The following is a 14,874-nucleotide window of genomic DNA, read 5'->3' on the forward strand; positions in this document are numbered from 1 at the left end:
TTAATGTTGGAAAGACTCTCAAAATAATAGCAAAGGACAAGTTATTTAATGCATACTATGAAATATCTCAATTTTTCTTATTACAACCCTCAAATGGTGGCATCTCCATTCTGCAAATAAAAAGAAGTCATGAAAGGGTAAGTGGTTTGCCCAAGTTCAATGGCTATGAACTGAGGGAGCTAGGATTCAACTCCAAAGATCCAATTCTTAAACGTGGAGCTCTACTACCTCTTTTGAATTAATGCTTATAGTAATGCCACTCACTTCTAAGAAAACACTATCTTATGTCGTGGAGAAAATGGAACATGTCTCAAAAACAATATGTTGACAAAGTTGTAGCACTAAGAGAGTTGGTTCTTAATTATCAGAAAGCTATTTTTTTTATCATGCCGTTTAACTAGATACTGTTCACTTTTCGTCTTTGAAAGAGCCAGTGCAGTTACTGATAAAGGCAGTTTTAGTAATTTTGGATTATGTAACATTTTACAATTTACTTTATGAAGTACTTCATTTTCATCTTTATGGATTATGCTGTAAATTCTCTGAATTCATGCTTCACTTATTTCCCCAAGTCTCAGCCTCCTTAAATTTTACATTATGATTTTCGTATGTGAGATCATTCACCTGAGGACTCTGTTCTCTAGCCTTAGGCTAAATTAGCCTTAAGTCCTTAAATTTCACTGGAAAACTATCTCCCAAATTAATATCCCCAAAGCACTTAAGCCAAAAATTGATTTTATTCTACTTCCTGTTAAGTTACATAGATTATGCTGCAAAATTAAACAGGGTTTTAAAATTATATGTATTACTAGAATTCCCTAACTAATATAAACTAGATTACCTCTTGCTTCACTTTGCCCATTGCCCCTGAACCACTTGCAAAGGAACACTGAAGCAGTTCAATTTTAATAAATCTATTAACACAGAAAAAAAGGTGAAAATACATTCATTTATCTTGATTTTCACCTTTTTTTTTAAGAGTTTAAGCTATCAACATGAGATGTGTTATTGTGAGGGTTTAATGATTTGTTAGTTTTCAAATGAAAACTCTTTGAGACCTTTTACAAATAAATGGAAATTTAGGCAGGAACAGAAGGAACACCAGATGGGAGTCTCTCAAGAGGTGTCCTCAGGGACATTATATGAAAGTGAGGTGAAATGATATTAGGTGAGCACACTATAACAGAATTTCTGACTGAGATAATATTTTAATATAAAGAATATGTGTGTAATTCATACTCTGAATTAAGTAGTATATCATACACATTATTTAGTAATATATAAAATATATAATTAAATAATATTAAATATAAAATGAGTAATATTAAATAATATGAATATTAAGTAACAATAACATATAATAACATACTAATATACTATATAGTATGTAATGCATATTATATAAAGTATATCTGATATGTAATATTTATAACATATAATGTATATAATGGAATATATGCAGCATAGAGCCATAGCACCTTGAACTAGAATAGACTTTTAAAAATAATATAATCCAAGATCACTGTTTATAGATGAGTAGTTTGAGACACATAAATTTCAAGTAATAGTCAACAATATAAAAAACTCATAATTTTTTTGTAGACATGATTGAAAATCAAGTGTACTTATTTGAAGTCTAATATATTTTCCACCAATCCAAGTTGTTTCTTGAAGAAGCATATAGATATGTATAAGATAAATATTTTTTCTCCATGTAGGACTATTTGCCAATCTGAAATATTTTTTGTGGTTGCTCCTGGAGGGGTTAGAAAGCATTACATTATAGTTATCATGCTATAGATAAGAGATGCTATAGGGGTGCCTGGGTGGCTCAGTTGTTTAAGCGTACAACTTGGACTCAGGTCACGATCTCACAGTTTGTGGGTTCAAGCCCTGCGTCGGGCTCTGCGGTGACAGCTCAGAGCCTGGAGCCTGCTTCGGATTCTGTGTCTGCTCTCTCTGCCCCTCCCCAACTTGTGCTCTATCTCTCTCAGTCTCTCAAAAATAAATAAATGTAAAAAAAAAAAAGATTAAAAAAAAAGGTGCTATAGATAAAGAGTTTGGCTTGAGTAACAAAAAGCTATGGAATGTGCTTAATATATATGTGCCTAGGATATGACCCTGTAAATAGAATAAAATTGTTTTGATAAATTAACTATAATAAAATTAATTAATTAATTAGAATAAAATTGATTTGCAGTGGGATTCTGGTAAATGGTCACCTCATGTGGAACTGACTCTGGAAACCAAATGGCTTTATCTGGTTTCCTCTTAACATTCACACACCTCACTTCTTTTCAAATTCAATGCCAATTATTTCTTAAAGCTGAGTGGTATACATTTTTCAAAGAAAAAATGTTTCAGAACGCTTCAATATTAACTTAAAAACACTTTTGGTAAAGCATTACTACTTTACACACTTAATGGAAATATAAAATCAGAGGAGGGATATCAGCAAGACCAGAGTAGGCTTCCTACTCTGGAGTCTCCTTTCTCCCACATACACACTGATTGAGCAACCATTCATATATCAATTTCCTTTGTGAGAAATCAGAAACTAATTGAAGGCTCCTTTACCCTGGGGAAAGGTAAAACCAGATTTACTGAAACCAATAGGTCGATTCTGGACACCCTCTCAGGGAGATATTGCCTTTGGCATAGTGGTATACCATCAGGAAGAGACTCTCTAGCTCCTAGCTTCACTCAGAGGTCTACATGTCCAGTATTCTGCACTTTCTTTCTTTGGTTTGTTTGTTTTTAATTTTTGTAATGTTTATTGATTTTTGAGAGAGAAAGAGACAGAAAGCAAGTGGAGTAGGGGCAGAGAGAAGGAGACACAAAATCCAAAGCAGACTCCAGGCTCTGAGCTGTCAGCATAGAGCCTTATGTGGGGTTCGAACCCATGAACTGTGTGATCATGACCTGAGGATTTCTACAGAAGTTATATACAAGAAAAAGAGAAAGGAATCGAAGCATATAACACAAAAAATACAAAGCATAAAAAACAAAAAATCAACAAAACACAAAAGAAGACAAGAGAGGAAAAGATAGAGAAAAGAACTACAATACTAACAGAAAGCAAATAAGAAATGGCAGTAAATTCTTCTCTATCAATAATCACTTTAACTGTCAATGAATTAAAAATCCTCATTCAAAACACAAAATCAACAACAGTGAGCTGGTTTTTTTTTTGAAAAGATAAAATTGGCAAACCCTTAGCTAAACTAACAAAGAAAAGATGACTCAAATAAATAAGATCAGAAATGAAAGAAGAGACATTACAACTGATGCCACAGAAATAAAAAGGATAGTAAGAGAATATTAGCAATTATATGCCAACAACCTGGATAGTCTATGAGAAATAGATAAGCTCCTAGAAATATACTACCTATCAAAACTAAATCATAAAGAAAAAGTCTGAATGAACAAATAACTAGTAAAATGACTGAACTAGTAATCAAAAACCTTCCAAAAAGAAAATCCTAGGACAAGATATATTCACTTTAACTTCTACAGAATATTTGAAGAATTAACATCAATTCTTCTCAAACTCTTCCAACAAATTGAAGAGGGGGGATCAATTCCAAACATGTTTTATGAGGCCACCATTACTCTGACATGAAAGCCAGTCACAGACACTACAAGGAAAACAAACTACCTGCTATATCCCTGACATAGACAGATGCAAAACTCTTCAACAAAATACTAGCAAACCGAAAAGGATCATCTACCATGAACAAATGTGATTTATCTGTAGGATGAAGAATGGTTCAATATACAAAAACCAATTAATGTGATATATCACCTCGAAAGAATAAAAGATAAAAATCATACAATCATCTCAATAGATGCAGAAAAAGGATTTGACAAAATCCAATGCCATTTCATGATAAAAACACTAAAAAAAACAAGGAATAGAAGGAAATCACTTCAACATAATAATGACCATACTTGACAGGCTTGGCGCTAACATCTTACTCAATAATTTAAAATTGAAAGGCATTCATCTAAGATCTGGAATAAGACTGGGAGGCCTACTTTTGCTACATCCATTCACCGTAGTACTGGAGTTTTAGCCAGAGAAGTTAGGCAAGGAAAAGAAATAAAAGGCATTCCAATCAGAAAGGAAGAAGTGAAATTATCCCTGTTTTCAGACAACATAATCATATACAGAGAGAAAACCCTAAAGATTAAAAAAAAATAGAACTAATGAGGTCAACAGAGTTGCAGGATACAAAATCAACATAAATAGTTGGTTGCTTTTCTATACACTAAACAAAATCTATATGAACAGGAAATTAGAAAAATAATCCCATTTAAAATAGCACCAAGAGGGGCACCTGGGTGGCTTAGCCAATTAAGCATAGAACTTCGGCTCAGGTCATGATCTTGCAGTTTGTGTGTTTGAGCCCTGCATTGGACTCTGTGCTGACAGCTCAGAGACTGGAACCTGCTTCGGATTCTGTGTCTCCCTCTCTCTCTGCCTCTCCCAGGCACTCTCTTTGCCCCTCCCAGGCACTCTCTCTCTGTCTCTCTCTCAAAAATAAACATTAAAAAAAATAAAATAAATAAAAAAGCACCAAAAGAATAAAATACCCAGGAATAAACTTGCCTGAGAAGGTAAAGACTTGTTATAAACAAAACTACAAAACACTGATGAAAGAAATTAAACAAAATACACACAAAAAATGTAAAGACATCCATATTATAACAACAGATTATTAGATTTCATATTGTTAAAATGTCCATATTACCCAAAACAATCTATGGAATCTATACTCAATGCATTCTCTATCAAAATCCAAATGGTATTTGTGAGTTTCTTTTTTCAGAAATAAAATAAACATTTCAAAATTCATATGAGGGGCACCTAGGTGGCTCTATTGGTTAAGTGTCCAACTCTTGATCTCAGCTTAGATCATGATCTCACAGTTCATGGGTTCAAGCCCCACATCAGGCTCTGCACTGATGGCACAGAGCCTGCTTGGGATTCTGTCTCTCTTCTCTCTGCCCCTTACCTGCTTGTGCTCTATCTCAAAATAAATAAATAAACTTAAAAAATTAAAAATAAATAAAAATTCATATGAAACCACAAAAGACCATGGAAAGCCAAATCAATCTTGAAAAATAACAGAGCTGGTGGCATCACAATTTCTGATTTCAAATTATATTACAAAGATAACAGTAATAGTAACAGTATGATACTGATATAAAGACAGTCATGTAGAACAATGGAACAGAATAAGAGAATTCAGGAATAAATCCATGCATATGCAATTAGCTGATCCTAAACAAGAATACCCAGAATGCACAACAGGAAAAGGATACTGTCTTCAACAAATGGTACTGGGAAAACTAGATATCCACATGTAAGCAAATAAAACTGGACCCTTACCTTATACCATAAATAAAAATTAATTCAAAATTGATTAAAAACATAAACTTAAGACCTTAAACTATAAAACTCCTAGAAGAAAACATTAGGGAAAACAACATGACATTGGTTTTGACAATATTTTCATCGATACGACACTAAAAACACAGGCACCAAAAGCAAAATAGGTAAGTAACTATATCAACTAAAAAGCCTCCATACAGAAAAGAAAACAATCAACAGAATTAAAAGGCAATCTATAAAATAGGAGAAAATATTTGCAAACTATATATCTGATAAGGGGTTAATCTCCAAAATACATATGGAACTCCAACAACTAAATAGTTAAAAAAGCTAATAACCCAAGTTAAAAAATAAGGCTTTTGAATAGACATTCTCCAAAAACATACAATGGTCAACAGTATATGAAAAAAATGCTCATAATCACTAATCATCAGGAAAATTGCACACCAAAACCAAGAGATATCAAGATACCATCTTATACCTGTCAGAATAATATATATACATACATATGTATATATATACACATATATGTGTATATATGTGTATGTATTTTATTTACATATGTATGTATATATATGTGTGTAAATGTGTATGTGTGTGTGTATGCCACAAATGTTGGTGAGGATGTGGAGAAATCAGAACCCTTGTGCATTGTTGGTGGAGCACAAAATGGTGCAGCTGCTATGGAAAGTAGCATGGAGATTCCCTCCCAAATTAAAAATGAAACTACCATATAATCCTGCAATCCCACTTCTGGGTATTTATTCAAAAGAATTGAAATCAAGATCTTGAAAAGACCTATATTCATAGAAGCACTGTTCACAATAGCCATGATGTGTAAATAATTTAAATGTCCACTGACAAACCAATAGATAAAAAAAGGAAATTCTGTAATAAGTGACTACATGGATGAAACAGAGGACATCAGGCTAAGTGAAGGACTCCAGGCACAGAAAGACAAACGTTGAATGATTCCACTTACATGAGGCAGTATATGTGTCCTTGTATTCAAGTAGAAGAATTTCACCAGTGTGTATCCCTAAACTGGAAAATTTTGTTTAGGATATGAACATCTTCCACTTTATAGATGATACTAAAAAGGATTTTCAATGCAGATTAAAAATGTACTAAACTGTCTCACTGCAGGTGCAATCTTCATGCTTGTTATAATAGGAAGCAAATGTGCAGCTAGATTCTCTCCTTTTGCCAAGGGAAAACATTGGTTCTTAACAGAATGCTGACAATATTCCTTCATTCACCATCATGAGCTTAAATAGAGGTAGTCATTTCTCTTATGAGTTTATCAATGCTTTACATGTCAGAAAAACTAATAGATGGTTGTCAGCCTTTATTCTTTATAGATCCTATTTTAGCAGGGTTGAACAGCTCCTCTTTCTTGAAACTTGCTCTTCTTCTGCATTCTATGATTACAGCACATTTTCTCAGTTGTGCTCTTAATTCCTCAGCCTACTTTGCTGTTGGATACTTAATTACCTTCTCAGTCTTCTCCAGGACTTTGTTCTGATTCTTCTCTTCTTTCTCCTCCCTCTCCCCTGAGGTTATCTTATCTAGTCACATGTACTTGTTTATTATTTTTTCTCATTCATTTATTTATTTACTTTTAACTTTTATTTATTTATTTTGAGAGAGGGTAGGGGCAGAGAGAGAGGGAGAGAGAGAAAATCCCAAACAGGCTCTTCACTGTCAGCATGGAGCCCGACATGGGGCTTGAACTCACAATCCGCAAGATAAATTCTGTTTTTATTAGTGATTGACTTCAATGTGAAAAAAGAAGAACTATCATCTTTATAGAACATATTTTACGTTATCAACTTTTGAAGAAAGAAAAAAATATCCACTAAGGGATTAACAATAGTATCTACTTGTATAATTATCTTATTTCCTTTAATCTTTTGAAAATTTTTCTTTCATCTTTTGAAAAAATTTTCCCCTGGTGTGTTTCAATTTATTTCTGACTGATTACCTAGTATTCATATAAAATATTACCTGAGCTGAAACCAATAGTTGGATGCTTAACTGACTGAGCCACCAGGCGCCCCTCATCTGGTCACATGAATTTAAATGCTACATGTTGAGAATTCCCTGAGTTATGAACACAAGTGCTACCTTGTTCATTCTTGCAAGCCTCACAGATACCTCACTTGAAGTGTCCAAACTAATAATCTTCTCATTTCCCCCAAATCTGTTCTCCCAGTTTTCCTCATCTTAGTAATGGATCCATCGTTTTGTTGCTTAAGCCACCTGAAGCCTTAGACTCATGCTTGATGTCTCCTTCTGACTTCCTCATAGGCTCATGAGTGCAGACTTGCATGTATTTTTTTTCTATATTTTCTAATGAGATAATTAGGGTGAGGTAGATACAATGGTAAATATAAGCCAGTGTTCTTGAATAAATGGAACTATGATTAAATGTACACAGAACTTTTCAAAACTAGAAGCAAACATAAATAGAGGAATTCAAGAGAGATCCTTAAAATGTTGGAACCGTATAGATTAAGAAAGGATCCAGAGTAGGGACAGACTCAGAGATAGGTCCTCCCCAACTCCTGGCAGCGTTTTGCACAGATATCAAGAAATAGAGGCAAAAGTGATAAAGATATGGGTCGGAGCAAAAAAACAGAAGAGCAGTTTGCAGAGGAAGGTGGAACTGTGGGAGGAGAATCTGTCTTTGTGTTGAGTAGGAGCCAGTTTTTGCAGTACAACTGAGCGCGGCTCAGTCCACAGTGGATTATTGCTTAAGAAAGGCATGTCCTCGTATGGGAATAAATTAAAAGTGAGTCTTATATGTGCAAGGAATGAGAAATAATTCTCATGGGTCTTCATCTGAAAATTTGTTGATTTGTTGCCAAATGCCACTGATGGCAAAATAGACAGCTAAGGGCTTAAATGGCACTGTTGCAGACAGGCCGAATGAATAAGTGAATGACTTAACACATAACCTCCAGAAGAAGCAATGGTTTTTGAAATGCTGCAATGCAACTCTTATGTCTCTATTATTTTGCTTATGCTTATCAGAGATATACGTTACATATATGCTTATTTAAAACACTTTTGCTTGGGGCGCCTGGGTGGCTCAGTCGGTTAAGCGGCCGATTTCGGCTCAGGTCACGACTCACGGTCCGTGAGTTCGAGCCCCGCGTCGGGCTCTGTGCTGATAGCTCAGAGCCTGGAGCCTGTTTCAGATTCTGTGTCTCCCTCTCTCTGACCCTCCCCCATTCATGCTCTCTCTCTGTCTCAAAAATAAATAAATGTTGAAAAAAAAATTTTTTTTTAATAAAAATAAAAAATAAAACACTTTTGCTTATTATAGAGTGATTTTCTTTTTAAGATCAAATGGACAGAAAATAAGGTCAAGGTAGAGATTAACGGTTTTGTTTTGTTTTGTTTTTCACCATTTACCCAACCCAAGAGGGCTGAACGTGGCCATCTTTTAAAAATTTTTTTCACTGGTGTGTTTCAATTTATTTCTGATTGATTACCTAGTATTCATACAACAAATATCTTGGAAGAGCTCAGAAAGGTGGACAAGCATCCTCTCTAATAGTCTATCATAAACAATTTACTGAGGTGTCATTTCCTCTTTAAATTGATAATGAATTGTGATGAGTAATATAAACTACCAAAATATTTTAACAGAAAGGGAAATATAGATAACTGAGGTGACTTTTTCATTTATTCTTCAGGAATCAATCACAACTTCCAAAGGAGAATTCTGTCATTCTGTGTTAGATTGTTAATTTAACAGTCACTTTTTTGGCTAAATGATTTTTATGGAAGATGATTGACAGGGTTTTTTGTAAAAGTGAATGGCTTTATAGCAGATTAATTATTGAATATGTAAATCAATGTTTTAAACATACAAAAAGTAGGTAATACTTATTTGCTTTACAAAAGTATTCTTATTTTCTCAAGGGATTCACTTAAAATTTTAATAATTATTGGACTCATCTATTATGTTGAAATTAAAAATTAAAATGAATATTTAGATTCTTTAATCAATCATTGTTATGAACTCAGAGTCTGTGTCCCCCTAAAATTCACATTAAAATCCTAGTCCTCAATAAATTGGTATTAGGAGGAGGAGGTCTTCAGGAGGTGATTAGGTCATGAGGGTGGTGCCCTTACAAAAGAGATCCCAGAAAACTCTCTCACTCTTTCTGCCAACGTTGAGGACACAGTTAGAAGACAGCAGCTGTCTATGAACCAGAAAAGGGGCCCTCATCAGACTCCAACCTGCCAGCACCATGATCTTGGACTTCCCAACCTTCGTAACTATGAAAAATTAATGTTTATGGTATTTTTGTTATAGCAGCCCAAATGGATTAAGTTAGTCACTGAGTCTTCAAAAATTCCTATCCTATATAAAAGTATATGCTACCATAAATTCTGTTTTTAATATTAGTGGTTGACTTGAATGTGAAAAATAACTAGCATCTTTACAGAACACATTTTATGTTTTCAATTTTTGCAGAAAGAAAAAAAATCCTCTAGAGGATTAACAATAATATCTCTTTGTATAATTATCTTATTTCCTTTTATATTTAGCAAAGAGAAAAGTTGGTACCACTGTAACTTGGCTTGTGCTTTGTTAAAGAATTAAGGCTTGGTGTCCTTAAGCAACTTAGACCCAAGGCAGGAGCGCATGCATTGAAAAGTATAAAACAATTAATGCACTACTAGGGAAAAGTGTTTTCCTACACCAGAGAGGGGGCATTTACTCTCGGACTTTGGAAGTTATCATCATTTACGGTCCTCAGGGGGAAACAGTTTTTCACACTTCAGGCACAAAACTGAAAATGCCTAACTGTTTCATTCTCTCCTCCCTACTGAGCTCTGTGTGTTTTTGTTAAAGGAAACATTAAACAACCTGTCAGCATATACGCATTGGATTAGGGGCTCTGATTACGTGGAGGGGCTCTAGCCAGTATAGAAAGACATTACTGGAAACTTAGAGGCAAGAGAATAAGTGTAACTTAGTACTTATTGGCTTGAAGACTCAACTATAGTTCTCTTTCTTAGTGTTTAATACTGCAAACCTGTTGTTTTTAATTTTCTGAGTACTGACAACCCACTGTGCTTAAACAGCAGCTCTTAATCAGAACACAATAATTAGATAGTTACAGCCTGCATGATACTTAGATATTCAAAGGGGCCATACTGCACAGAAACAAGTTCACAAAGCTGTTTCTGTTTTCTGATTCATATGATTTCTCTTTAAGTATTATCATAGACATTTTGTATTTTGCTTGTATCAATCATTCAATATATAGCAATTTAAGTGAATGTCACACACACATAACACACATAAGTACTATGAGAGAGTAACAGTATAAGAATAAAAATTCAATAAGGAACTGACATAAAATCTTCCAAATACAGGAACACAGCGTATTTAGCAAGGAGGGAAAAGTTGCTTAGTTAGCAGTCCCTTTAATTTCAAGGTAACTTCACCGGTCTACACACAAATTTCTCTAAATTGATTGTGACAAATGTCCAGTTGTTCTATATCGCAGAATGAGAATCAAGTTTTTATGAGAGTATCCCTTAGTTAATGCTAATCCTTTCTAACAAAGGTTTGAATGACGAAGTCTTCAGAAGATAGTCAGTTATTACCTATTTCTGCAACTCTACTTTGATACTCTGTCCTCCCCTAGATAACTACCTTTCTCTTTTTATTAATAAGCTTCTAGAAACAGTAATCAAAAATATTTCTTCTTCCATTTATTCTTCCTTAAAAAGCTATTTTTCTTCCTGCTCTTATTGTTCTTCTGAAACTGCTGGTTGACCTTTTGTAGCTTTGGTGTTGAACATATATACTCCTTTTGGAAACTCTGTCTTTGTGACATATTTCCCCTTGTTCTATTACCAATTCCTCTACCCTTTAACCGTTTTTGGGTGCCCCTCTTCTTTAGCCCACTCTTAAATTGCTGATCTCCAATAATTAATCCTCTCTTCTCTCATTCTACAAAAACAATCCAATCAGTGATCGTGGCTTCCACTATCACATGTATAAAGACTCCCATAGTCAGGATCTCTTAAAAACTCAAGGCCCATATTTCAAATGACTTACTCTATATCACAATGTCCCGTTGGTAGGATGATATGCAACAGGAATGTACTGATGCAATGGATTGATGAATTAGTGGCATGGCAAACCAGCTGGTAATATTTGAAAATCATCTCTACCAAAAATTAATGCAAATGCAAAAATGAACTTGCCATCTTTATAAATAATCTTGTGATCCCCATCTTTTTTAAGACACTATACATTCTCTGCTTACATAAGACAAACTGGTAATTCAAATTCCACTTTTTCCATTTTTTTCCTATAATTATTATGAGCTCGATAGCTTTCATAGTCATCCTCTCACCCTTACTGTCACAACACCATTTCTTGTTTAATTATTCCTATTACCTAACTTTATCAATTCTTGACCTGTAGTCTAAATACCTCCAGTCCTCTGCTTCAGGTGCTTCAGAGTAAAAACTATTAAAGATCACTACTTGTTCAAACTTCTTAAATGGCTCCTACAGGCACCAGTATAAAAACAGATAATATTTTATATTTTATACAGGATCCATGATGCTCAGACTCCTGCCTTTTCCAACATCAAGTCTTCCTTCTGCTCATTTCACATCAAACTCCATGCCTCCACAATTAGTGAGTTATTTCCACTCCCACTCCCCCTCTCCTAGGTCTTTCCATTACCTAAGCCTGAGTGTGTGACATTTTGTCTGCCTGGAATGACAGCCTACATATTACTTACCTGGTAGGCACTTGATCATCCCTCACATCTATGCCTAACTACAAACCCCCTTATTCCCCTAGGGAGACTAGGAGGTTCTCTTTTCTATTTTTCTATACTGCTCCTGTATCCTCAACAGAGTAATAGCTCTTTGAGTCTTGAGAACTTGCAGTTAATTAATCTTTGCCCACAAATATTAAATTCTGTATGAGAACTCATCTTTTACTTGGGATGTATATATACATAAATATATATATGTGTATATATATATGACTAAAGATTCATTTATGTAAGTTTTTTGTAATCCTATCATCCATTCTTTAATTGATCATACATTTACAAGATGTTTTATGGACACCTACTATGTGACAGAAACTGTCCTTGCCTTGAGGTATAAAAAGGTAAACAAAACAGAAATGTGTTACTCTTATAGAGCTTATAGTCTTGTTATATCTAGGAAAAAGTCAGTGAAGTGCATTACCATAGAAAAAGTCACAAAAAGTCTAATGGAGTAAAGCTGAATTTAAAATAACGTCTGCATGCTTACAGATAAAGAATTCCCTTATTTCACTGAAGGCATATGCATCACATCAACTATGCAAGTGACTTTTGTTCTTTATGTAAATTTGCTTTGAATTTTTTTAGCTTACCAATAGTAGATTTATACCCAATTTATATTACTTGTGGGGCTTCGAAATAATAGCATTTTAGATCTCCAGTATTTTAAAATAGTATGTTCACAATAGTAAAGCACAATTGTAAATACAGTAAGAGAAAAGATGTAATAAGCTATTGGTACACTTAACAAGCAACCCTAAATTGTGAAAGTAATTCTCCATAATAACCTAAAATGGAGCCAATGATCAATAACATTTAAGTCAGCATGAAAGCTCTTATCCAAAAATATAGGTTAATAATGAAGACAATAAGCTAATTATCTAAATGAAAATTTAGAGTACGGGTTGGCATATGCACAAACCTCTGCAGAGAACATTTTTACATTTTAAAAACCCAATATGAAGTGGAGACTGAGAATGGTCTTCCAGATCCATTTCCTGAATCAGATTTGTGGTGTGTTCTTGAGCCGACCCCCTCATATATCCAAGGAAATCACTAGCATAGGAGTGAACAAAAGCCCATATGTTTAAAATTATCATTAAGTATAATGCACATGTATAAGATGTATGGATGTATATAAGATGGGAAAGCAGCCTGACAACCAAAGCAATTCTGTACAATGAGAACAGTAAACTTTTAGTATGCTTCAGTAGGATATCTTAGTAGAATTGTTCATGTTCTCTTTTCAAAACCATGAAGACAGCTTCATCAACTAGGAAACTTTTCTAAAATTTTGCAATCTGTTTTTCATACAATGACATCATAAATATATTTTAAGATATCAATAGAAATACCTGGTTTGTTCCACGAAGATATGGAAAACCACCAATAAAGACAGATCCTGATTCTGGCAAGGGTTTTCCAGATATATGATTGATAGATTCACTTGTTTTCATAGTCTTTCCTAAAATAGTCAGTTCAGCTCTACATGGATCAAATTCTTGCCTGCAACCATTTAGGGAAAAAATTTATGGTTTTAGCATGTGTTGTATAAACATTTGACCAATTAATTAAGCTATTAACAAAAGAAGAAACATTTAAGTAAACAGATTATCTCACCATAAAGCCAACAAAGTTATCAGTAGATTAATCTGTTCTAAATTAGAAACCCTTAATGTTTTAAGTTCATAAATACAAAGTTAAATTTTGACAAAACAACAAATTGTGGCAATCACTTAATGAAATAAATTCTGATAATAAATGGAACATTCCCATCACTGACTAAAATGACATTAAGAGCATAATATTCTACTTCAGTTTTTTACATTGTCTAATTTTCTGTGTGAAAAATATTGAAAAGAATCAGGTTTAAATATGGTTATCCAGTGTACAACATACCTTTGACTATAGGAGTGTGTGTGTGTGAGTATGTTCCCAGGCACTCTATTTTATTGGTCTATACTTCTACCCCTGTACCAATATCACACTGTCTGAAATACTGATACTTTTTATTAAGTCCAGATATTTGAAGTATAAATCCTCTTACTTTGTTCATCTTTTTGTTTTTTTTTTAATTTTTTTTTTCAACGTTTTTTATTTATTTTTGCGACAGAGAGAGACAGAGCATGAACGGGGGAGGGGCAGAGAGAGAGGGAGACACAGAATCTGAAACAGGCTCCAGGCTCCGAGCCATCAGCCCAGAGCCCGACGCGGGGCTCGAACTCACGGACCGCGAGATCGTGACCTGGCTGAAGTCGGACGCTTAACCGACTGCGCCACCCAGGCGCCCCCATCTTTTTGAATTGAGATTATCAAAAAAAATTTTTTTCTCTTTATTGTGATGAATTATGCTGTTTTTTTTAATGTTTGAATGCATTCCTGAAATAAATTTACTTGGTCGTAATGTATGTCAATTTTACATAACACAGGATTCACTCTTCTATATATTAAGGAATATATATGTTAAACAGAGTGATTGGCCTCAGTCCTCCTGTCTTGGTATTACTCTTATTAAATTTTGGTATCAAGATGATGCTGTCCTTATATTATTTCAGAAAGTTAATAAAATATTGACGTTATCTCTACTTTTCAATATTTGTAGAATTCACTAGAACAGCCCCCTGGACTTGGAGTTTTCTTTGAGGAAGTTAC

The 14,874-nt window shown here is 34.1% G+C and overlaps 1 protein-coding gene across 1 annotated transcript in view; it reads right to left on the reverse strand.

Moving 5' to 3' along the window:
• The window catches only part of EYS (eyes shut homolog), a 1,624,793-nt gene that overhangs the window by 558,911 nt on the left and 1,051,008 nt on the right, over positions 1-14,874 (reverse strand). The window contains 1 exon segment of the mRNA XM_049653864.1: positions 13,578-13,728. Within this exon segment, the coding sequence (XP_049509821.1) occupies positions 13,578-13,728 (151 nt within the window).

The sequence above is a fragment of the Panthera uncia genome (assembly GCF_023721935.1).
Source record: "Panthera uncia isolate 11264 chromosome B2 unlocalized genomic scaffold, Puncia_PCG_1.0 HiC_scaffold_24, whole genome shotgun sequence".
Lineage (NCBI taxonomy): Eukaryota > Metazoa > Chordata > Mammalia > Carnivora > Felidae > Panthera > Panthera uncia.